Source organism: Colletotrichum destructivum, chromosome 4 (assembly GCF_034447905.1).
Source record: "Colletotrichum destructivum chromosome 4, complete sequence".
In the NCBI taxonomy this organism is placed as follows: domain Eukaryota; kingdom Fungi; phylum Ascomycota; class Sordariomycetes; order Glomerellales; family Glomerellaceae; genus Colletotrichum; species Colletotrichum destructivum.
The window spans coordinates 4,502,852-4,523,064 of NC_085899.1; the positions used below are offsets into that span (position 1 = coordinate 4,502,852).

Consider the following 20,213-nt stretch of genomic DNA (forward strand, 5'->3'; position numbering starts at 1 on the left):
AGAGAGCTCGGGGGCTTAGGTGGTTGAAGCTCGTTGACAGCGCAACGGGGTTGTTGTTGATGCTATTCCGTTGTCCTCGTCCTCGTTCTCGGTTGGCCGAGAGCGATACATTATATGTCGATTAGTGGTCGGAAGAAAAGGGTTGGTTGAAGGGGATGGCCGCAATCTCTGTACTTACGGATATCTGAGTAGTTATGTGAATGCCGCGGCGTCGAAGCCAAGATGCAACTCTGGCTGTGGATGAAAGTGGGCCGATAACTGGACCTTCGTCTTATTTTTCGCCTTTTCCCCCCCCATTCCTTCTCTTCCTTTGCATTCCTTCCGGTGGTCTATCTCTCACCACTCACACTCGCACCCGCACTCACTCTCACTCTCACTCGCAAAGTCACTCGTAATCTCACTCTGAGTCTCACTCTCACTCTCACTCTCAGTGTGCGCAGTGTTTGTGCGTGTGTCGGGCGATAAACCCCGAACCGCCCCGCGGCACAGCTCGTCTTTTGCTGACAAAGTCGCTCCATCGCGGTCTTGGCTTGCCGAACTTTTCCCACCCGGCCGACCTAGGGCGGGCCCTCTTTTTGCCTCTCGCTGAAGATTCGGTGCTTGTTTTCCACTTCCCTCTCCACTGTTGATTGAGTGCGCGTTGTTTGTTCTCGACTTGCATTTGCAGACTCGCATTGCATGCACAGCACAGCACAGCACAGCTCAGCACAGTACAGCATACAGCACGCTCACCTCTCACCCACTTCGCAGACAACCTGACTGACACGAGCACAGAGAGGAGGTGACTCTTGACAGCCAGATCGTCGTCCGTCATACGCTGCTCTCTTCCACGTACGACTCCTCCCTCCCCCCCTCCTCTTCCTCTTCCTCTCCCCTCCGTCCCGGGCAAGGCCGGGATATGACCCATGCGCCCCCAGGTGCTGCGGCGCAATCCTTCTCTCCGGTCATCCTAGACCTAACCGGCTGAGGCAACTCACTAGCCAGCCAGCCAGTCTGCCAGTCTGCTGCCGTCTGTTGCTTGGCCCTGTTTGCCGCCGCCGCCGCCCACTAGTACTGCTGCTGCCGCCGCTGCTGCTATTGTTACCGCTGCATTGCTGCTGCTGCTGCTGCACATCCGGCCTGCCAGTGAAATGACCACCGCCTGACCTCACACTCCGGCCAGGCTCCTCTCAAGGCTCGATCGAGGCTCCATCCAGAAAAGGGTCCCCCCCCCCCTCCTGATAAGAGCAAAACACCATCTCGCAGTTCCGTCTAGTTAAAAAAAGGGGAAATGTGGAGTTCCCACGACAATGGGACAGACATGCTAGACACGAATGCGAATGCACGTCCGCAACAAATGGCCGAGGAGGAAGCGAACTCGGTCTTCAGCCACGACGAGGGCTCGAGTGGTGATGACACGACCAACAACGGCTCGGCCGGCGCCCCGAGGAAGCGCAAGAGGGAGAAGCACCAAAAGACATCGTACGTTTCCAGTTCTTGCCCAATGGCGTGACCCACGCATGAGATGAGATGAGATGGACATGGACATGGACATGCAGACGGATATGGACATGGACGTGGACATGAAAGTTACAGATGGCCTCTGGCTGACACGGACGAAACCCCCCCTTCAGATGCGAGCTGTGCAAGGCGAGAAAGGTCAAGTGTGATCGCGCCGAGCCCGCGTGCTCGTGGTGTGCCCGGCACAACCGAACCTGCGTCTACCTGGAGAGACAGAAACCCGGGAGTCGTATCGGCTTCAGTCTCGAACTCGAGGCCAAGGTCAACCGCCTCGATGCCCTGTTGCAAGCTCTCGGCCGTCGTGTAGAGGAGCACATCTCCAACGACCACGTCGCTGCCACCACCACCACCGCTACAGCTACCGCCCAAACCCTCTCGCCGGCCATCAGCAACCAGGCGCCCTCTCAGCCCGAGGCGGGGTTTCGTCAGGACGGGAACGGCATCAGTCCGGGCCCTGGCCTCCCTAGACCACCGCCGCCGCCGTCGCAGACGTCGAACGGTCGTACGCCCGCCTTCTCAAGCTCCTTCTGGCAGGCCGGCGATGCCCAAGACGCCCTTCAGAACGCCGGCGATCGAACCTCGGTACAGGCCCTCCTGAACCTCTCGGCAGGCGACTCTTTCGGCCAGCCAGGCGCGTCACCCGGCGTCACGGGGCCTCGGAAAGATGCACCATCGACCGTTTCGACCGTGTCCGAGTTCCCACCGCATGACATGCTCTACACGCTCGTCGACCTGTACTTCAAACACTGCAACACGTGGTGCCCGATCCTGGACCGTAAGACAACCTTTGGCGCCTTCTTCGGCTCGACCTCCCTCAACGAGGCCGACCGGGTCCTGCTGCACGCCATCGTCGCCACGACCCTGAGGTTCCTGAAAGACCAGCGGCTGTCGTCCGAGATGCGGTCGCACTACCACGCCGTATCGAAACACCGGGTGCAGATGTACGCCATGGAGAACGTCAGCATCGCGGCACTGAGGGCCCTGGTCATCCTCTGCCTGGACGAGCTCGGGACCTCCAACGGACCCCGCGGCTGGAACATGCTCGCGCTCCTCGCCCAAAACGTCAGGCAGCTGGAGCTCTGCGAGGAGAGCAGCGTGTACCTCACGGCCGAGGCTGAGGAGACACCGCACACCGGTTCCATCCGCCGGGTGGCGATGGGCCGGCCCGAATCCTGGATCGAGGACGAGGGCCGGCGGCGGCTTTGCTGGATGGTGTACCTCCTCGACCGTTACGCGACCATCGCCACGACGACGTTCGACTTCATGCTCGACGACAGCAAGATGAAGCGCGGCCTGCCATGCTCGTACGACCTCTTTTCCCGGAACGTCCCCGTCGAGACGCGGTCGTGGAGCCAGGCTTCGGACCAGCAGCCCGACACCCCGGCCATCAACAAACCCGAGAACCTCGGCAGCTTCTCGTACCACTGCGAGATCCTGCGCATCCTCAGCAAGGTGCACGACTTTCTCAAGACGCCCATCAACGTCACGTCGTCGGCCGAAATGGCCGTCTGGCGCAACACGTACAGGTCGCTCGACGGCGCGCTCGACAACTGGCTGCAGAGCCTGCCGAGCGAGTACAGCAGGATATCGGCCCTGTGCCACTCCGACCCGGCCAGCCGCGTGGCCAACTGGTTCATGCTGCATAGCGCCTATGTCACTTCGGTCGTGCGTCTGCATTCCTCGGCCGCGTACCCGACCGTGCGGTCGCACATCTTCGTCCCGTCGCACTACGCGATGCAGCGGTGCCTGTCCGCCGTGCAGAGCCTGGGCGACATTGCCCAGGACGTCTTCGAGGCCAACGGGCTCGATCTCCTGGGGCCCCCGTTTGCCTTCTCGCTGTGGGTGGCTGCGCGGTTGCTGCTCATCCACGCCGCCACCGTCGGCTGTCCCGTCGATCCCAAGATTGACTTCTTCATCGAGACGCTGCGCCATGTCGGGCAGTACTGGGAGGTGGCGAACAACTACGCCAAGATCCTCGCCCGGGTGGTGCAGCGCGGGCGTCAGGGCGACATGAGCTTCACCGCCATGAGAAAGTGAGTGTCAACCCCCATCATCCACACGCGCCTGTTCCCAACCGTCTCTCTCTCTCTCTATGTCCTTTTGCTAACAGTGCGCGTGTCTTCGCAGGAGCGCTCACGATCTCGTTACATTGACATCCTCCACGCGGCGTTCTGGTTTGGAGCCGACATCGACCCAGGTAACGTCCCTGAGCGAGCTCGACAACATTGACGTTTTCGACTTCTTCAACTACCCCAAGATGTCGGAGCCGATAAGGATGGCAAACGGTCAGACGAACCTGTTGCAGGCCCAGGCCATGAGCGGGCTGGGCGGCGATTCCATGAGGAGTACCGGAGTGCCGGATCCCGAGTCAGATTGGCTCGGCTTCAACACGCCTTTCAACTGAAGATCTCTTGTTGTCGTTGTTACAGCGGCGCATATTATATATCCTCCCCCCCCTCCCTCCCCCCACCATGCTCTTCATTGAACGGACCGGAGGTTTGCTTCCATTGTTTCCATCCAATTTTCTTCTTTTTTTAATTAGACAAAAAACACCATGCAAGCTGGGACTGGCGCTGAAGGACTTGACGGAACATTCATTGTTGAGGCGTTCATGGGTGTGTGGCGTTGTACATACTTGTCTTGCTGATGGATCAAGGGGTGGCGTGTGTGTATGTGTGTGGCTTCGCGATAACTTACATATATTACAGCCGCAAGGGAGCCAGCCAGCCGTGAGGACGGTCCAATTGAAAATCCCGCTGATCATGATCCCCCCCGCACACAAGCTGACGAACAACGCTCCACCGTGATCAGGCCGAACCGAGCCACATAATGCTGAACGTCCGTGTCCAGTGACGTTGAAACGCTTCTCCCTGCATCTCCCTCTCCCTCTCTCTCGCCATCCTTCAAAACTCTCATCGCTTTCGCAACTCCCTCTGAACCAGACGGACCGCCTCTGTGTATTTGACTTGGACGAACCTATTCATTGTTGAGAACACTTCCCCCTCACACAAAACCTTTGCAACAATAACAAACCATGGCGCCGAACCAAGGGCTGGTGCACCTCAAGGAGTACGACGTCAAGGACAGCAACGTCGAGCTCATCGGCACCGAGATCGACCACCAGGTGAAGTACAAGTCCGCCGCCGCCGAGCCGGCCTGGAACGACGGCCAGGTCGGCCAGGAGGCGGGGCTGCACGTCTGGCGCATCGAGGACTTTGAGGTCAAGCCGTGGCCGCGGGAGAAATACGGCCAGTTCCTGGACGGCGACAGCTACATTGTCCTCCACTCGTACAAGGTCGGCAAGAGCGAGGAGACGGCGCGGCTGGGCCACGACGTCTTCTTCTGGCTCGGCGCCCACACCTCGCAGGACGAGGCCGGCACGGCCGCCTACAAGACGGTCGAGCTCGACGAGTTCCTGCACGGCGCCGCGACGCAGCACCGCGAGCTGCAGGCGGCGCCCTCGGACGCGTTCCTCGAGCTGTTCCCGCGCATCTCGATCCGCTCGGGGGGCGTCCGTTCCGGGTTCCGCCACGTGGAGGAGGAGGACGTCGGGGGCGGCGGCGCCAAGGAGCCGGTCCTCACCCTCCTGCGCATCTTCAAGAACCCGTCGGCGGGCGCCGGCGGCGTCGTCGTGCACGAGGTGGAGCCCCGGTGGCAGAGCCTGGACGAGAGCGACGTCTTCGTGCTCGACGCGGGCGACAAGATCTGGCAGTGGCAGGGCCGGAGCTGCAGCCCGATGGAGAAGGCCAAGGCGGCGCAGGTGGTCAACGACATGACGCTAGCCAAGCACATTGATGTCGAGGTCCTCGCGCAGGACGAGTCGAGGTCGCGCGTTGTCGTGACGCTCCTCGGCGGTGACAATGAGGACGATGAAGCGCCCCGGTCTGGGTTCCGGTGTCCCCGACCGGTGCGGTCGGCGACCAAGGCGCAAGCCGGCGGCGAGAGGCCGCAGAAGCTCTTCCGGCTCAGCGACGCCTCGGGCGAGCTCCGGTTCGACGTCGTCAAGGACGGCGGCCGGGCCGCCCTCTCGGACTTTGACGGGCAGGACGTGTTCCTGCTGGACGACGCGGGGCGCGCCGTCTGGGTGTGGGAGGGCGAAGGGGCCAGCCGCGGGGAGAGGTCGAACTGGCTCCGGGTCGCGCAGGCGTACATCCGGCAGCTACAGGGAGGGGGCGGGGCCGAGGAGGCCCACCTCACGCCGCTGGCCAAGGTGAGGCAGGGCAGCGAGAGCCGGGCGTTCTTGAAGGCGGTGCAGGCGTAGTAGACTTGGAAGAGAAGGCGGCGACGCAAAAGGGGGGTTGTTGTTGTAGCAACAATATCAGATTCGGATCATCCTTCCTCGGGGGAGTTATCTTTACATGAGGAATTCAATAGATGACATGTCGAAGCTCACCAAACTCGACAAGGTCATCCGCCTACTCTTTACCAAAAGGAAGCTTCCTTATCAAAAGAGCTTAAGCAAGATGCGCCTACTCAGCGAGAGAAGTTGACGGCACAACTTTGAGGCCAGATGGACCCCGCCCAAAATGGTCCTATATGTATCAACCTGGTAGCATCGAGATACAAATCGGAAGACCCCCCCCCCTTCCATCTCAGATGATGGGGATGACTCTGTCCCACAAACTGGAATTGAGAACCTCGCTGTTGTCAATGGCAGTCTGGAACAGCAGGACCATCAGAATGAACCGGAAAATGAGCACATCGTCGACATCCCTCGTCGAGTCGTCCCTCAGCGACGAGAAGCGGTCCCACAACGGCCATCCGTCTTCCTGCTCCGAGTTACAGACCACTACCACGCATAGTCTGTCCACCAGCATTTGAGTACTTTCTGTTGACATGTCGGAAAACGGAGCAGTAATGACATCCAATTCCTTTTGATACTTGCGAAAAACCTCCTTTAGATGATCAAGATGCTCTGAAGGTATTGTTGATTCCCCATCCGGAACGAGCATTGCTTCGAGAGTCTCTCGGGCGAGCTTCAGAGTGTCCAGCAGGTCGCGAATCCCCCGTATTATCGGGAGATGGCGGCTGCGGGCGGCGGCGGCGAACTTGCTGTTATCATTGGCATGAGACCCGTCCCGGCCGGCTTCATTTACTGGAGCATTGAAGATCTTAGCTTTCGCCGCCTTCTCCGCATGCGAAAGCACCAGGTAGGTCCTATAAAGGTCGGCGGTGCGGAAATCCACATCCTCCTCGTGCCCTAACCAAATGTCGACCAGACGCAGCTGCTTGAGAATGCGCCTCCGAAGATCTTGCTGGGTCTCAGGATCGGCCTTGCCGTACCACTCGCGAACCTCGTCAGGGTTGTTCACCTGCTTGAGGCACAGCTGAAGCATGGGCTTGACACTTCCCCAGCCGTGATCAACACCCCAATCGAACGGGCGCCAGGAAGGGAGGGGGTATTCACTAGTAGGAGTCGGCCAGCTTCCGAATTCCGACTTGCCGAATGCGTGGAGATCTGCCTTTGCCCAGTATTTGCCACACAACGCAAGGGTGGTGAGCGAACAATCCACGGTGAGCTTTGATGAAGTGAGCGGGAACAACTCGGGAGGGTCGTCCGGCGTGACCGCCTTGAAGAGACAGTGATTTACATTGACGTGTTCTTCGAGATAGGCACGCGACCCGTAGAACCTATCGAAGGGTGTCGTTGAATGAATAGACTGCGTGACCTCGGCGACTTTCACCATTTGATCCTTGAACGATTCGTAGTCACTGACCAAGTTCACTTTGATCTTTACGTCCTCGGACTGTGACAAGCCGTGGAGTTTGATGATGCCAAGGGCGTATTGCATGGTGCTCTTGAGTTTGTGCGGGCTCGGAACCTTTATTGTCTCGTCCGTCGGGTGGTGGTTGGAAAACGAGCCGATGGACCCCAGTATCGGGTGTTGGCGAAAGTCGAACTGAAAGGAGCGGCCAATGATGACGGGCTGTTCGGGGATGCCCCTGGTGAATGGCCATCTCTGGATTCCCACGGCAGCGGCCGCCGCGATAACCACGCCGCCTTGGGCGTACGCGGGGGCGGCGACGAGGTCGTCCGGCAGGAAATCGGCAACGGTTGACCGGAGACCGCAGTCGTTTTCCGACGACTCGGCCTTTTCCTGCAGCCCGAACCTATCCAGGAGCCAGGCCTTGACCGGTAGGTTGTCCTTCTCAGATGGCTCGGCCTTTCTCGGTGGTTCGACCTTTTCCAGCCCGGTGACCTTGAAGAAGGCGATCCAGGTTGCCGCATTCGCGCTCTGAAGCACGTGGCCGGGATCGACATCCTTGTAAGGCGAGCCGGGGCGTATGGTGAGTCCATTGGAATCCCAATCCTTGACCCAGTCGAGCAGATAATCGATGCGGAAGATAGGGGTCCGCGCCGTGTACTGAAAGTTGAGCTCGCCCCATATCCACTCCTTCTGCGTGTTTTCCGCCCAGGTGCTGATGGCACGCTTGCTGGCCTTCCGATACCCCTTCCTCGCGGTGACGAGGCCCTGCGCTATGGTGAGGCCGGCGAACGCAAGTGCGCCCACGCCCAGGAGGACGGTGAAGACGAAAGTGACGGGGTCCCAGTCATACTTGCTGTCTCCTTGGTCTTGGTTCTCCTTCAGGACCCGCAGAACGGCCCGGAGAAGGCAGTCCGTCGAGTTGCTGTCCTCGGGACAGTCCAAGACGGCGGTGCTCATTGTGGAAGCCGGTGTCGTTGGCGTTGGTATCTGATTCAATCGGGGAATGGGGTCGCTCGTACAGGCGACCTAGTTCTTGAGTGCGAGAGCAGGCGGGACATGGATGGTAATGGCAGGAACAACTCGTTTAAAGGGCCTCGGTAGGTCTTACAGGCTTTTAAGATGCTGCTTAGGTTTCCCTGTTGGTTGAGTTGCCCAACATATGAACTGCAGGGCGCCGGCGTCAACGAGCCCCTCGGCATGCATTTCGTACGTGGAGGCTAATGGACAGGGGCGAATGAAACTTCGCAGGCCGGTCAGGTTTTGCATGCAATGAACCCGCAATGAGGGAGGCAGACGAACAGAATAACCACAAGTAACACACTGCAGCAATGCATGCATATGTGTGTCTGAGGGGCGTAACCACTGAAAAGATATTGGCCGCAGGAAGATGCGGGAGAGTTCTTTCAGGCAAGTATTGTTCATGGCGACATTCTGAAAACGGCAAATCATGCTGCTTGCCCTGCTAGACAGCCAGACGGCCGAGGAACTGCCTCCAACGTGTCAACCCGGACGCTCTTCCGTTCAACAACATTCGGCAACGAGTCTAGCAGCCGGCAGCCGACAGCCAATGTCCTGCATGGCGCCTTTCTCCTCAACACATGTGTGTATACAACACGACCTTCGGTAACTGGCCGAGGAGTTCGATCAGGAGAGTGTCGTTGGCAAGCGCTGCGATTCTACCACGGGGATAACGTAGGTGATCGGGAGAGAAACAGGTCCATATGGATCGAGACATTATTTTGGTTGTAGTCTTGGGATGCGGCGGCGACTGCTGACTTACGACGCCCGTTGAGCACATGGATGGGTGTTGGAAAGAGAAAAGAACCCCCACCCCCTTGAGAACCTAAAGCGTACATTAGATTGATAATATCTCTCTTCCCGTTCCCAAAGAACACCGTTACGCCGATTCCAACACCCTCAGCGAGCCCGACTGCTCCGTGTCGTGAACCGCCTCTTATGATATGCCGTCCATAGAAAACGGTTGTGCTTATTTGCCGCTGAGCCGTCGTATGGCCCGCTTCAAATCGGCCTCGATTCTCGCCTGGCATCGTGGGCGGCAGTGGAACGAAACGAGGCCCTGTATGCGCTCGGTTCTTCGGACGCGGGCTGGCCGAGGTACATGGAGGTCCGCCGCTTCGCAAGCTGCTTTTTCGACTCCTCCGTCGAGTGCACGTGAGTCTGCTTTGGGGTTGAATGACTGTTTGCGTCGGTCAGCCCGAAGCTCGCCGCCCTCGCCGTGCGTCCTCGCGCCCCGTCCCCAGGGATGGTTGCTAAATTTTACCCATTGTAGGCGGATTTCTGGGATTGCGCGCCCATGATTCCTACACGTCTGCAGAGCGGAACCTGTGAGTCACGAGAGGTGGCCGATTTTGTAGCCGGGATTGCGTATGGAGGTTATGAGCCGTCGTCTGTCTTGGTAGGCTGAACGAGCGCGCGAGTATACTGGTGCTTGGAACGTTGAAGCCAAGTTTTTCAGGACCAAATCTGTAAGGTTTAAATACGACTTTCATGGCAGGAAGAGGCGAACCATTTGCTCTCCAAGATGCCGCCGAGCCCAAAACTTCAAAATGCATTTTTGGTTGGCTCCTGTCTGTCGACGAAGTGTAAACAAGAGCCGCTTAGGGTTGATGAGAAAACCCATAGAGGTTGGAGAAGACGACTTGACCGATGCGTTCGATGCCAAGATCAGGCAAGTTGTCAGGCAGCATATCAAGTGTCGACGAGTCCAGGAGCGAGCGATTGCTCGTCAGTTGTTCGGTGGTCTCGTTGGGTGCTCGTGAGGTCCAGACTCAATGGTCCAATGCAGGTTTTCGTGCTAGCGTTGACCGTCGTGATGATACAAGCGGCACCCCCACCGCGGGCACATCATGGTGGTTGCATGAGTTCAACGGCTGTTAGCAATATATGCAATGGGTGAGCAGAGCCGTTTTCTCGAGGCTTCGAGCCGGAGGTGGACTCGGGGGTAGGTCAAACCCCCCTACTTGCAATGCTTGTTGTCTGGCGTCGGCGCTTCTCCAGGCGATGTTCAAGAATCGGGTGGAGTAGGTTGGACTTGGGTATTGTTCACCCTTCTTAAATCCACCGAGACAGAGGAACACGGTGATTCCAACACTATACAAGTACATGGGGACGAGACTGAAATGAAAGAGCATCTAACCAAGGGTTCTGGGATCCGGCGCCGTCAGACGCACGAGGGTCTGGAAGTTCGACAATCTCGAGTCGACCAAGTGAAACCGCGAGAACGTGATCCAGCCCGAGAAGATTTTTGGCTCCGAACAGGAAACGCGCATCACAAAGCCATAACAGCTCGCAAACCCCTATAAGAGCTTAAGGCGGCAACACTGCAAGACAGCGAGCGCTCTTCGAAAATCCGACAAGCTTGACTTCAAGCTCGTCTTTCACACGCCCCTCTCCTTGGTTCTGGGAACACAACATATCGTTGTAGTACGCGAATCGCTCCTTTCCGAGAAAGTGCCTCATCCGCTGATTGGAGTGGAAGAGGACGAACTGGACCTTTGCGGCAGGCTGCAACGACGAAAAGAAACCCGGCACTCTCGGGCCAACTGTGACCGGGCGAAGCGGGGCAAAACAAGATAAGAGACTGTCCGGATACCTGAGCTGTCATTGGGTCGGAATGGAAGCGGGAAAAGCGTCCAAGGTCAGGTCGTATGTGCGCGCGACGCCGTGGTGTCGTGGGCTTCGCGTCGATGATGGCGGGCGTTGCGATGTTGACGTGGCCCAATGGGACGGGCTCGCGTTTCTGTCGGTGAGGATGGGTGACGCTTCTGCATCATGCAGAGTGACGCTGCACGAGGCCTCCCGCCTCACTTTTCCCGCCTCGAAGTCCACCTCGAAAACTGCCTCATGATGCCTTACTCTGCCTGTTCTCTAGGCATCAATGGTCCGCCAAAGGTCGAGAAGGCGTCCGGATTGCCTCGTCTTGCCTAAGATGGTTCGCAGTTGGTTTGCCTGGGCTAGAGATTCTTTTCCTTCGACTGAACAGCTGTGACCGCTTGTCTTCAGCTGCCACTCATGTGGTTCGTCTGGTTGGCAGAAAGTTTGGCTTCTGGGATAGCATTTACTTTCAGACTGTCGGACAGGACCGCGCCGTTTGGTGTCCCTGCTTGAGGTTGGTGTGGGTACTTTGAGAGGGAGCTGGTATGAAGATTGATGATTTCTGGCTGCATGTTGGATGAGGATGGATAAGGCCGTGTCTTGATGATGGAGAGTCGAGGTGGCGCGACGGGCGCAGAGGCATTGATGCCCTTATATAGACAGGTTCAAGCTGGGAAAAGTACTTGAAATTGCGACTGTGAGCCCTCACGTTGTCCGAATACGCTAAATGGGACAATATCAAACCAGCAATGCCCAACCAAACATGTACACCACGCGACGGGCCAATCGTAAGCCTCGGCCCAGCACAGCCTCTGCACTAAGACCCCTGACGAAAAGCACCGCGCAGCTCGTCCTGCATCACCGAGCAAGGTTGATGAATCCGAATTTGATGGCTCATCTGGAAGGAGTCAAACGAAAAAGTACTGTACTTCGCACTACTGCAACTTTCATGAGCACAAAAGGACCATGCCTGGAGGTCTTTTACCAACTGGCATGTTTCACTCAGCGAAGGCAGTTGAAGTCACACGGCAGCTGGGGTGGCTGTTTCGTACTCTTGTCATTTGCTTTTCCCTCGTCGTGTTGTCTTTCTATACTCACCGAAAGCGTCCGAGCTGGTCGTTGAACCGCCGTGGAATATCGTCACCATGGTGCAATGCATCGAGCTGCTGTGCTCGCCCGACTATTTTTGGAGCAGGGTTCTTATGAAAATTGAATGTCTAAAGCATATTATATTGGGAATTACAACAACCGCGAAGCAATGATCGCTCGTGTACCTACCGCCTCGTATTATGGAACAAGAAATAATCTAGATGTGCTCGCGAAGAATGTCTATCGTCTATGGAAAAACAGGTGTCGTGTCATCAAGTCGTGGGAGGAAAAAAGAAGAGAGAGTAAAAGAGAAAGAGAGCAAAATGCGGCAATCGACCTCATCATACCTGCGGCGTCGCAGTGCGCCTAGGAATCTCCATGTTGACCCCGCGGAAACGCAGGGCGCGCTTCTTCTTCGACGAAGTACTCGTGGTAGACGTCTTTTTCTTGTCATCCTCCTTCTTCTGGCCATCCCCCGGCTTGCTCGTGATTGTGGCTTGCGTGGGCACGGTCGAGCTGGCCGACGTGACGGCCGAGGCGATTTTGACGGTTGCGCCGGCCGCCAAGGACGAAGAGACGGTACTGACAACCAGTGTTGAGGGGACCGAGATTGCAGTCGCAGCAGAGGGGGAGATGGTTTTGGTGGCCCAGTAAGCGTCCAGCTTTTTCTCGACTTCATCGAGCCGGTTGTAGGGCTGGAACTTGGCCATGTACTCGAGGCGCGACTTGATCGCATCGTATATGTAGGCGGCCGGGTCCTCCTTTTTGGCGCGCCATTCGCCCTCCATCGGGTCGGCAAACTGCGTCTCCTCGTACCCGAGATCGGTGAGCACGGAAACGTTGAAGGCCGCCATCATCTCGTGATCCTCGTGGATCAGGTTGTGGCAGTGGAACATGTACACGCCGGGCCACGGCGCATAGTGCGCCTCGACCGTCACTGTCTCGCCAGGGCCGACCCAGACGACGTCTTTGAGACCCTGGGACTCGTACGGGAACACCACGCCCCCACGGCCGTTGACGCGCTTGATGACCCGGAAGTCGACGAGATGGATGTGCACTGGGTGGCTCCACCCCCCACCGGAACTGTTCTCAAGCTCCCAGACCTCAATCGTGCCTCGCTTCGGCTTGGCGAGCACGCGGTTGTTGGCATCCGCAAAGATGACGCCGTTGATGCGCCAGTCGCTGCCCTGGCGATGGAATAGGAAGTGCTGGTCTACCCCCGTCTTGTGCTTGGGGAACGGCACCGCTCGGAGGGCCGAGGGGACATCCGACTTGTCGCTGACCGAATCGCCGCCCACGACGAACCGCATGACCTTGTCGGTGTGAAGATAGTCCGTGTCTGGCGCGAACCCTCTAGTGTTGCGCAAGGTGACATTCTGGCCCTTGTAGTTGGAGAAGTCGACGACGATCTCGTACCGTTCAGCCATGGAGATGTAGAGCTCTTGAACATTTTGGGGGCCTGTGAGGAGACCGGCATCCGATGAGATGACGTCGAATTTGATCCTGTTCTGCTGGAGATCCTCAAGGTAGAGGAGGAAAGTGCGGGAGATGGCGGCGTCGAGGAGGCGGAAGCGGTACTTGCGCGGCTCGACCTTGAGGTACGGCCATGGCTGCCCGTTGACGTGGATGACATCTCCGTACAGGCTGCTTTCCTCATTGGCGGGGGAGTACAGCGTGCCGTCCTTGTTGTACTGCTTCGCAGACAGGATGAGGGGGATGTCGTAGATTCCGTACCCGGCTGGAAGACCAAGACCATCTTCGGCTGAGTCATGAAGCAAGTATGCACCAGCCTGGCCAAAGTAGGCATTCTCAGCCGTGTGGTCGATGGCGTGGTCGTGGTACCAGAGGGTGCGCGCACTCTGGCTGTTGGGGTAGTAGTAGTCCTTGTATTCGCCAGCCGCAGTGGTGTCTTCGGCCCAACCGCCCCAAGGCGTGCGCTGTGCGGCATTGTTAGCGAATCATATCATTCAAGAAGATTTATGGGGAGCACTCACTGAGTAGGAACCGTGCAGATGGATGGAACTCGCCATCTTGGCATGGTTGGTGAAGCGGACGACTGCTTCCTCGCCACGCTCCATTAGGAACGTTGGCCCTGGCGAGATGCCATCATAGCCGACCAACTTGGCTGGACCGAGGTTGGGGTAGACTTGTTGCGTGAAATCCTTGATCTCGATCTCGTAGTACCTGATCTTCTTCCCTGTCACGGGGTTGATGATGGGTTGATTGGGACTGCAATAAGTTAGCCGTAATGGCCTTTGAGCTATGTCAGACATGCAGAGATGGCCGACTTACAACCGCTCCTTCTTGGGAGGGGGGATCGGGAGAGGGAACTCGTATAGCCACTTGTACTCTGGGCTCTCCCAGTCTTTGGCGAGGGTGTCCGAAACCAAAGCGAGGACGACAGCCAGAGACTGGCGAAGGGTGAGGGAAACCATGACGATGAGTAGGGGAGGGGAAAACGCAAAGATCAGAGCCAAGAAAAACTTATGCAGTGACAGAAGATAGCCAAGACGGATGGCGACGCCTTTTCTGCAGCTGACAAGTTCTGGAAATGGAAGTGTGCGATGAGATTGATGACCAAGTTTCTGGCATGAAGGGAACCGGACAAGAGTATTTAAGAACTTTGGATATGGATCCTCATGACAGGTCACAGGTGCAAGTGACCAGAGCCGTAGGTCAATCTAATGGTTCCAAGTCGCTGCGATCCAGGCCGTCTCGAGGGGTCCACACCGGGCTCAAGATGGGAGGCCACGAGTACAGCAAGTGCAATAGAACGAAATCAATCAACGTCGAGTAGATGTCGTAACGCACGGAGGTTTGACTAGCCCATTGAAGCAAGAGAGTTGATAGAATGACCCGCTCATTGTCGGCGAACCCTTGAGAGATGGAGAGGCATGGAGGCGCGCGTCGCGAGTCTATGCCGGGCTGACACTCAGTCCTCCCATCTAGACCGCGACGTCCAGCGGCGGCGGCGGCGGTAGCGCCACATCGTTGTCCCCCCATTGTGGTCCGTCCAGGAGGCGCACCACTTGACGGCGAAGAAGAAAATGGGCGATAGGATAGACGCGGTAGACGGAAGTCCCTCTCGTTAGGAGATGCGATGCGGAGATGGAGTCTGGAACGGTTGGCGGCCAAGATCTTTGGTTCAGCAGTCCCGTATTGACCCAGCTGAACGGGCGACTTCGTCGGGAACACACGCAGGTCATTGGTTGCCTCGACGCGGACCCGACGGCGACCTCGTGGATGAAAGACATTGAAAACAGACTAACTTGTACCTCTGCATGCCGTTCAGTCGATGCATGGTCAATTCTCCAAGCAATGAGACGGCCATCAAGCTGGTGTCACATTCGCCGAGGCCGCCATCCGATGGGTGAGACGATGAGGAAAGGTTGCCGGCCAGGAACAATGCTCAGTTCTCGACGCCGTGGGAGAGGATACGAGCGGGCTAGGAAGTGGCACTAAAGTGGCCGCATAAAGAAAGCCCCTAGTGCGGCTGTTCAACGAGGTCTGGGTTCCTTGTTTTCCAGCCCGTTGTGGCAAGTTTGAGCCTTGAATCTTTGGCAATGCGAAATCCCAATAGCGCGGAGCTAATGTGTTGAAACGGGGCCGGTGAGAAAATGCCAAAGATGGCCCGATGGGGATGAGGCTATTCTGGGACCACGGTGCCGGCTCGAGCACCAACACCGGTAGCTGCAGTCCGCATGGTTGTTCTCGATGCGCATTCCATCGTATCGACGACACTGAGAAAGACTGTGAATTGGAGCCGAACATGGAAAAGATCCAGGGATCTGGTTCGGCAAATGGAAAGGTCAGCCCTTGGAGGCGTGTTCGACGAATGGGAGGCCAAGAATGCCATCCCCGCGCAAGCAGGGATCCTTCCCGAGCCAATAAGCCGATGTCGTGTAACGGGAACCGTATGGTATTTCTCATCGAATGCTTCTGTGATGGGATGGACTGGTGGATACCAACAGAGCGGTGTCGTCTGGGATCCGATGGCTGGCTGCTCAACCGTACGGAGACGTCAGATTGGTTTCCGACAGCTCGACCCCAACTAAGTTTTTTCTTTCTTTTTTCACATCCGGTGGTTGACGCCGGCCACATGTTCGTGACAGCCAGCCTCATGTCACCGCCGACCAGTCATGACTGGTGCTTCTCTTCATCGATGCGTCGAGCTGACAAGACAAGTCTGACATCTTGCCGCAGAAGCGGCTGGCCGAAGTTTGGTCCAATTGGCCGGGAGGGTTCGGCGACGCGCGATGCGGGAGCCAGTCAACTAGCCTGCCTGTCCAAAGAACAAGACGGCAAGTCGAGCAAACTATCGTACGCCACATTGGCGGCTGAGATGCGATGGGTGTTGCTGCTGTTGCTGCATATCGCAAAAATGCGGAACTGAGGCCATGGTTCGACAACAATGTGCCTGCACCGCGACCGTGAGCTTCGCCCGATGTTGATGATGCAGGCAACAGCGCATGTCGACCTCGGATGGACAATGAAAGTTCTGACAGTGCACCTCATCCGAAGTCTCAAGAGGGAATCCCAGCGGACTAGATTCAGGGTGCCGCCGGAATTGGAAGAGTGAAGAGGGAACAAGCGAGGAAATGCCGGAAAAGGCATCGCTGCAAGAGAGGGGAGGAAGGTGCGTATCCCCCCACCTTTCATCGTTCCTGGCTGCCCCGGACAAGCATCGTGGCATCAGGGCGCTAGTCTCGCTTAAGTTCATTAGTGTCAAAGTCCGGGCCATCATCCCCGTCTTCTAAGCTTATTTTCCCAGTTTACGATTGGCTATCTGCCTTGTAGTCCACTCGCTACAGAGTCTTGTCTCACCTACTAATCCTCTTTCGCCGCTGCCGCCAGACGCCCGAGACCTCTGAGAAGCATAACACAACCAACCAACTACTGTACTACGACAGACCGCGTCTCTTCGGCGCTTTGTGTCTAGACACTGACTCCAGCTCTGCGTCTTGGAATTTCTTTGTGAGCGCCAACGTACCCGCGAACCAAACTGTTGGAATGTGCACAATGGAGCCACACGGGAGCCTCGCCCACACACGTGGCCACGCGAACGGTGCCTCGTAAGAGTCGAACCCTCTAGTCCGAACCGATGAAGGATGTCGTATTTCTGCGTCCCCAACGCTGCTAGTTTCACGCCAGACGTTGAGTTGAGTATACGAAGGGGAACACATATTTTTCGGACGAGCCTTGGTGGAGCCGCAACGCGCTTCCGCCTCTTTGCCCTCGAGCTTGCGCCCGGACAGATCTTCGGTGGCATCCCGCCGGCCTCCAAAGATCAACCCCCCGGCTAGAAAATCTGCCTCCAACTGGACGAAAGCCCGTTGGTTCTCTCTTTACCGCATCACGAAATGATGAGCCAGTGGTTTTCCATGAACGCCTTGTGGCGTTTCTGCCGTCGACTGTCACCGTCGGATCAACGAACCATCATCGCATTCCCACCGCGTGACCTTTTCTGCACTCCAGCCCGCGCTGCCAACGAGTCAGGGTCAAGGTTCCCATCATCATCTCCCGCAAACACTGCGATGTGGCGAATGTGGAGATCTGCAGCAGACTACTGGCCTGAAATTGCATCCTTAGTTGCTGCCGCATTGGTCGCCGATTCAGCCAAACCGCAGCCTTGCAACCTCACCACGCGATCCCGGTCTTTTTTGCATGGCTGCATTGTTTCTCTTGCATCACGGCTGCACACGCATATCCACTAGCTTCCACTCTCGATTTCTTCTTTCTTCATGAGGCACACCATCTTTGATCCTCGGTGACCGATGCCCCCGCTTTCCGTTCTCGTCCTCGTGGAGGAATCAAAGAAATCCATGGGTCGAGGTCTAATCCTTCACGGCACCCCAATCTAGACCACTTCTGCTTGGGCTTGCCAAGCCCGGTTCCCGCGATTTCGTCCCAAGCCCATCGATCACACGCGGTTTGCGGCGTAGGTCATGAAGCTGGCTGACCATCCAAACAATCTCCATAAGACGGTGCCTTCATCACGATCTTGTGGCCGATATATTATCCTCCATCATCTTCACTCTCCACAGGAATACTCCATACTCACAAATCTTTGGTTTCTTTGGTTGCGTTCCACATATACCCATCATGTTTTCGACAAGATCACTTTTCTGTGCGGCGCTCAGCGCAATCATCTCCCTTAACGGCGTCCAAGCACAAGTGGCAGACTACCCTTTCGACATCAACGGTGCTTTCGAGGGGTGAGCAAATTTCTTCCCCATCCTATCTGATAGCTTGGCGTAGATGCAGCATTTACTGACGTGCAACTCACAGTGCTGTTGCCTTAACGACAGACTTCAACTCGGGCGGCACGATCAAGTGCAACGGACAAACCATCACCGTCCCCAAGAACCTCCAGGTCACGTACCCAGCCGCTTTCATTGGCTTCAAGGACTTCGTCGCCAGCAGCGGCGGCTACACTGGGTACAACTGCGAAGTCACAGGCAACGTTGTCAATGGCGTCGCCATTGCTGCCCAGGTCTCCATCGCCCAGGCACTGCTGAACGGTGCCTCGGGCTACGTCGAGAGCGTCAACTTTGATGGCCGCATCAAGCTGAGGAATGGTCCCACGATCCGCATCAACGACCCCCGCGCCATTTACTCCGTCGGGTACAGATCGCAGCCGTACTTCACTGCCGACGATGCCAACCCCAGTATTACCTCCTTCTCCGGCTTCCCCATGTGTGTCCCGCGCAAAGCTGCGGACGAGTTGTGTCCCATGTCTAACCGACCCGACGTTACTCCTGGCGTAAAGCAGGGAACCTTGTAAGTCGCATTCGGTACATCGTCTCTCGGACATTTCATCTAAAACATCCTGCAGCAAAGCACCCGACCCTCTCGTCATGGCGCCCATTGTTATTGGCGACTTTGTCGAGTATTCAGGCATCCAGGCCGACGGCGAGATCATCGTCTACAACCTTGTCGTGAGCAATGCCCAGATCACGACCACCGGGGCGCCGACCTACATCCGCATGGAAGACGCCAACATCGGCGTCTGGACCGCCGACACCGTCAACCAAGAAATTGCGCAGACTCGAGTAAGTCTTCCACGCCCTCAAACATAAAAGTACGGAAGCTAACGGACTACAGTTCGTTGGATACATGTCCGACTCTTCCGCCAACGTCAATCCCATCAAGATATTCGCCATCGAGTACAACCCCTGCACTGGCGAAGGCGTCGACCGGGAAATCGCTGGCATCGCTGTCCCCAACACCGAGGCCCGCAACAAGTTCGAGTACCGCATCAAGGCGACTCAGCAAAACCAGTACGCCCGCGAGTACCGCGTCGTCGCCGGCACCGGCACGGTGACGACCAAGAACGGCGTCGTCGCCGGTCAGTACGTCATGCCCGTCTCCGAGTGGATTCAGCCCGAGGACACCAACCCCGGCCGCGCTCCCACCCCCCACGACTTCCGCAGCTACTCGTTCCTGACCAAGGGCCTGGGCCGCGATGCCGAAAACAACCTTTGGGGCCCGCTCAACCCTTTCCCTCAGACCGGCGCCACGCTCTATGACATCTCCAAGTGTGCACCCGCTACTGGTACAGGCACGGGCACGGGCACGGGCACGGGCACTGGTACTGGTACTGGTACTGGTACTGGTCCTGGCACTGGCACCGGAAGCACGCCCGCTGCAATCAAGTACAGGGACGTCGTGACCATGCCGACCTTCAACTGGATCGCGTCCCAAAGCGGCACCCTCACTATCGGCTGCCTGTCCAACAGCACCGACGACGCCGGCGTCGCGATGAAGATTAGCTACGCCAACAAGGACGGCATTACCACCAATCTGACCATGACGTCTGCTGGCAAGGGCCTCTGGAACTTCCAGAGCAACAAGATCAAGCAACCGACGGCCGGCTCGGTGATTTGTAAGAGCGGCCTTGGAGGTTCGGTCGCCCGGTGAGGTGTTGCAAGGTCAAATTCGATTGTTTTCCTTTTCTGGTTTCTATATTTTTGCCCTCGTACTTTTTTGCGACTCTATTTTGGATGCATTATACCTATAGACTTAGATTGCTTATGAATGATGATGATTACAATAAGACCAGTCTTTCGGGTCGTTGTGAAAGTGACGGGGCCTAAGTCCAGATCAACGCGATATCAGCCCTCTTCATTCCTCAACAATGAACCGCAAATACGACAGTTTCCGGTTGGGTTAGAGAAGACACCACCTGAGACATGCCCTAGGGGCTTGCTCACATACGCGGTTTATACCCAATGTTGTATCTTCCGTAAGTGGAGACACCAAAAGGACAGTTGACCTCAGATGGCCCATAGGTGGGATGAA

The 20,213-nt window shown here is 57.0% G+C and overlaps 6 protein-coding genes across 6 annotated transcripts; 3 read left to right on the top strand and 3 right to left on the bottom strand.

Moving 5' to 3' along the window:
* Positions 1-319: 319 nt before the first annotated feature.
* CDEST_07313 (uncharacterized protein) lies at positions 320-4,320 on the top strand. Its single transcript, XM_062923472.1, has 3 exons — positions 320-1,461; positions 1,614-3,533; positions 3,628-4,320. Exons 1-3 carry the CDS (start codon positions 1,271-1,273, stop codon positions 3,902-3,904), a joined length of 2,388 nt encoding a protein of 795 aa, XP_062779523.1. The 5' UTR covers positions 320-1,270; the 3' UTR covers positions 3,905-4,320.
* Positions 4,321-4,322: 2 nt separating this feature from the next.
* On the top strand, positions 4,323-5,768 carry CDEST_07314 (Putative villin/Gelsolin, ADF-H/Gelsolin-like domain superfamily). The gene has a single exon (XM_062923473.1). It carries the CDS (start codon positions 4,535-4,537, stop codon positions 5,759-5,761), a length of 1,227 nt encoding a protein of 408 aa, XP_062779524.1. The 5' UTR covers positions 4,323-4,534; the 3' UTR covers positions 5,762-5,768.
* A 1-nt stretch (position 5,769) lies between these two features.
* On the bottom strand, positions 5,770-8,342 carry CDEST_07315 (uncharacterized protein). Its single transcript, XM_062923474.1, has one exon. It carries the CDS (start codon positions 8,163-8,165, stop codon positions 6,093-6,095), a length of 2,073 nt encoding a protein of 690 aa, XP_062779525.1. The 5' UTR covers positions 8,166-8,342; the 3' UTR covers positions 5,770-6,092.
* Positions 8,343-8,346: 4 nt separating this feature from the next.
* On the bottom strand, positions 8,347-11,448 carry CDEST_07316 (uncharacterized protein). The gene is made up of 2 exons (XM_062923475.1): positions 9,490-11,448; positions 8,347-9,405 (listed from the first exon to the last, which is right to left on the bottom strand). Exons 1-2 carry the CDS (start codon positions 9,522-9,524, stop codon positions 9,228-9,230), a joined length of 213 nt encoding a protein of 70 aa, XP_062779526.1. The 5' UTR covers positions 9,525-11,448; the 3' UTR covers positions 8,347-9,227.
* Positions 11,449-12,253: 805 nt separating this feature from the next.
* CDEST_07317 (Putative multicopper oxidase, second cupredoxin domain-containing protein) lies at positions 12,254-14,347 on the bottom strand (the record flags this gene model as incomplete). Its single annotated transcript, XM_062923476.1, has 3 exons — positions 12,254-13,849; positions 13,907-14,141; positions 14,205-14,347. The coding sequence occupies 3 exons, from the start codon at positions 14,345-14,347 to the stop codon at positions 12,254-12,256; spliced, it is 1,974 nt and encodes a 657-aa protein (XP_062779527.1).
* Positions 14,348-17,911: 3,564 nt separating this feature from the next.
* CDEST_07318 (uncharacterized protein) lies at positions 17,912-19,832 on the top strand (the record flags this gene model as incomplete). The annotated part of the gene is made up of 4 exons (XM_062923477.1): positions 17,912-18,127; positions 18,201-18,692; positions 18,748-18,964; positions 19,017-19,832. The coding sequence occupies exons 1-4, from the start codon at positions 18,015-18,017 to the stop codon at positions 19,830-19,832; spliced, it is 1,638 nt and encodes a 545-aa protein (XP_062779528.1). The 5' UTR covers positions 17,912-18,014.
* Positions 19,833-20,213: the final 381 nt, after the last annotated feature.

What these genes read in the sequence shown, in the direction of transcription:
- CDEST_07315 (XM_062923474.1), bottom strand. Translation starts at nt 8,165, where the DNA reads ATGAGCACCGCCGTCTTGGACTGTCCCGAGGACAGCAACTCGACGGAC.
- CDEST_07316 (XM_062923475.1), bottom strand. Translation starts at nt 9,524, where the DNA reads ATGGGCGCGCAATCCCAGAAATCCGCCTACAATGG. An exon ending in CAGAAATCCGCCTACAATGG is followed by an intron (nt 9,406 to 9,489) that starts GTAAAATTTAGC and finishes CGACGCAAACAG; the next exon opens with TCATTCAACCCCAAAGCAGA.
- CDEST_07313 (XM_062923472.1), top strand. Translation starts at nt 1,271, where the DNA reads ATGTGGAGTTCCCACGACAATGGGACAGACATGCTAGACACGAATGCG. An exon ending in GAGAAGCACCAAAAGACATC is followed by an intron (nt 1,462 to 1,613) that starts GTACGTTTCCAG and finishes CCCCCCCTTCAG; the next exon opens with ATGCGAGCTGTGCAAGGCGA. An exon ending in AGCTTCACCGCCATGAGAAA is followed by an intron (nt 3,534 to 3,627) that starts GTGAGTGTCAAC and finishes GTGTCTTCGCAG; the next exon opens with GAGCGCTCACGATCTCGTTA.
- CDEST_07314 (XM_062923473.1), top strand. Translation starts at nt 4,535, where the DNA reads ATGGCGCCGAACCAAGGGCTGGTGCACCTCAAGGAGTACGACGTCAAG.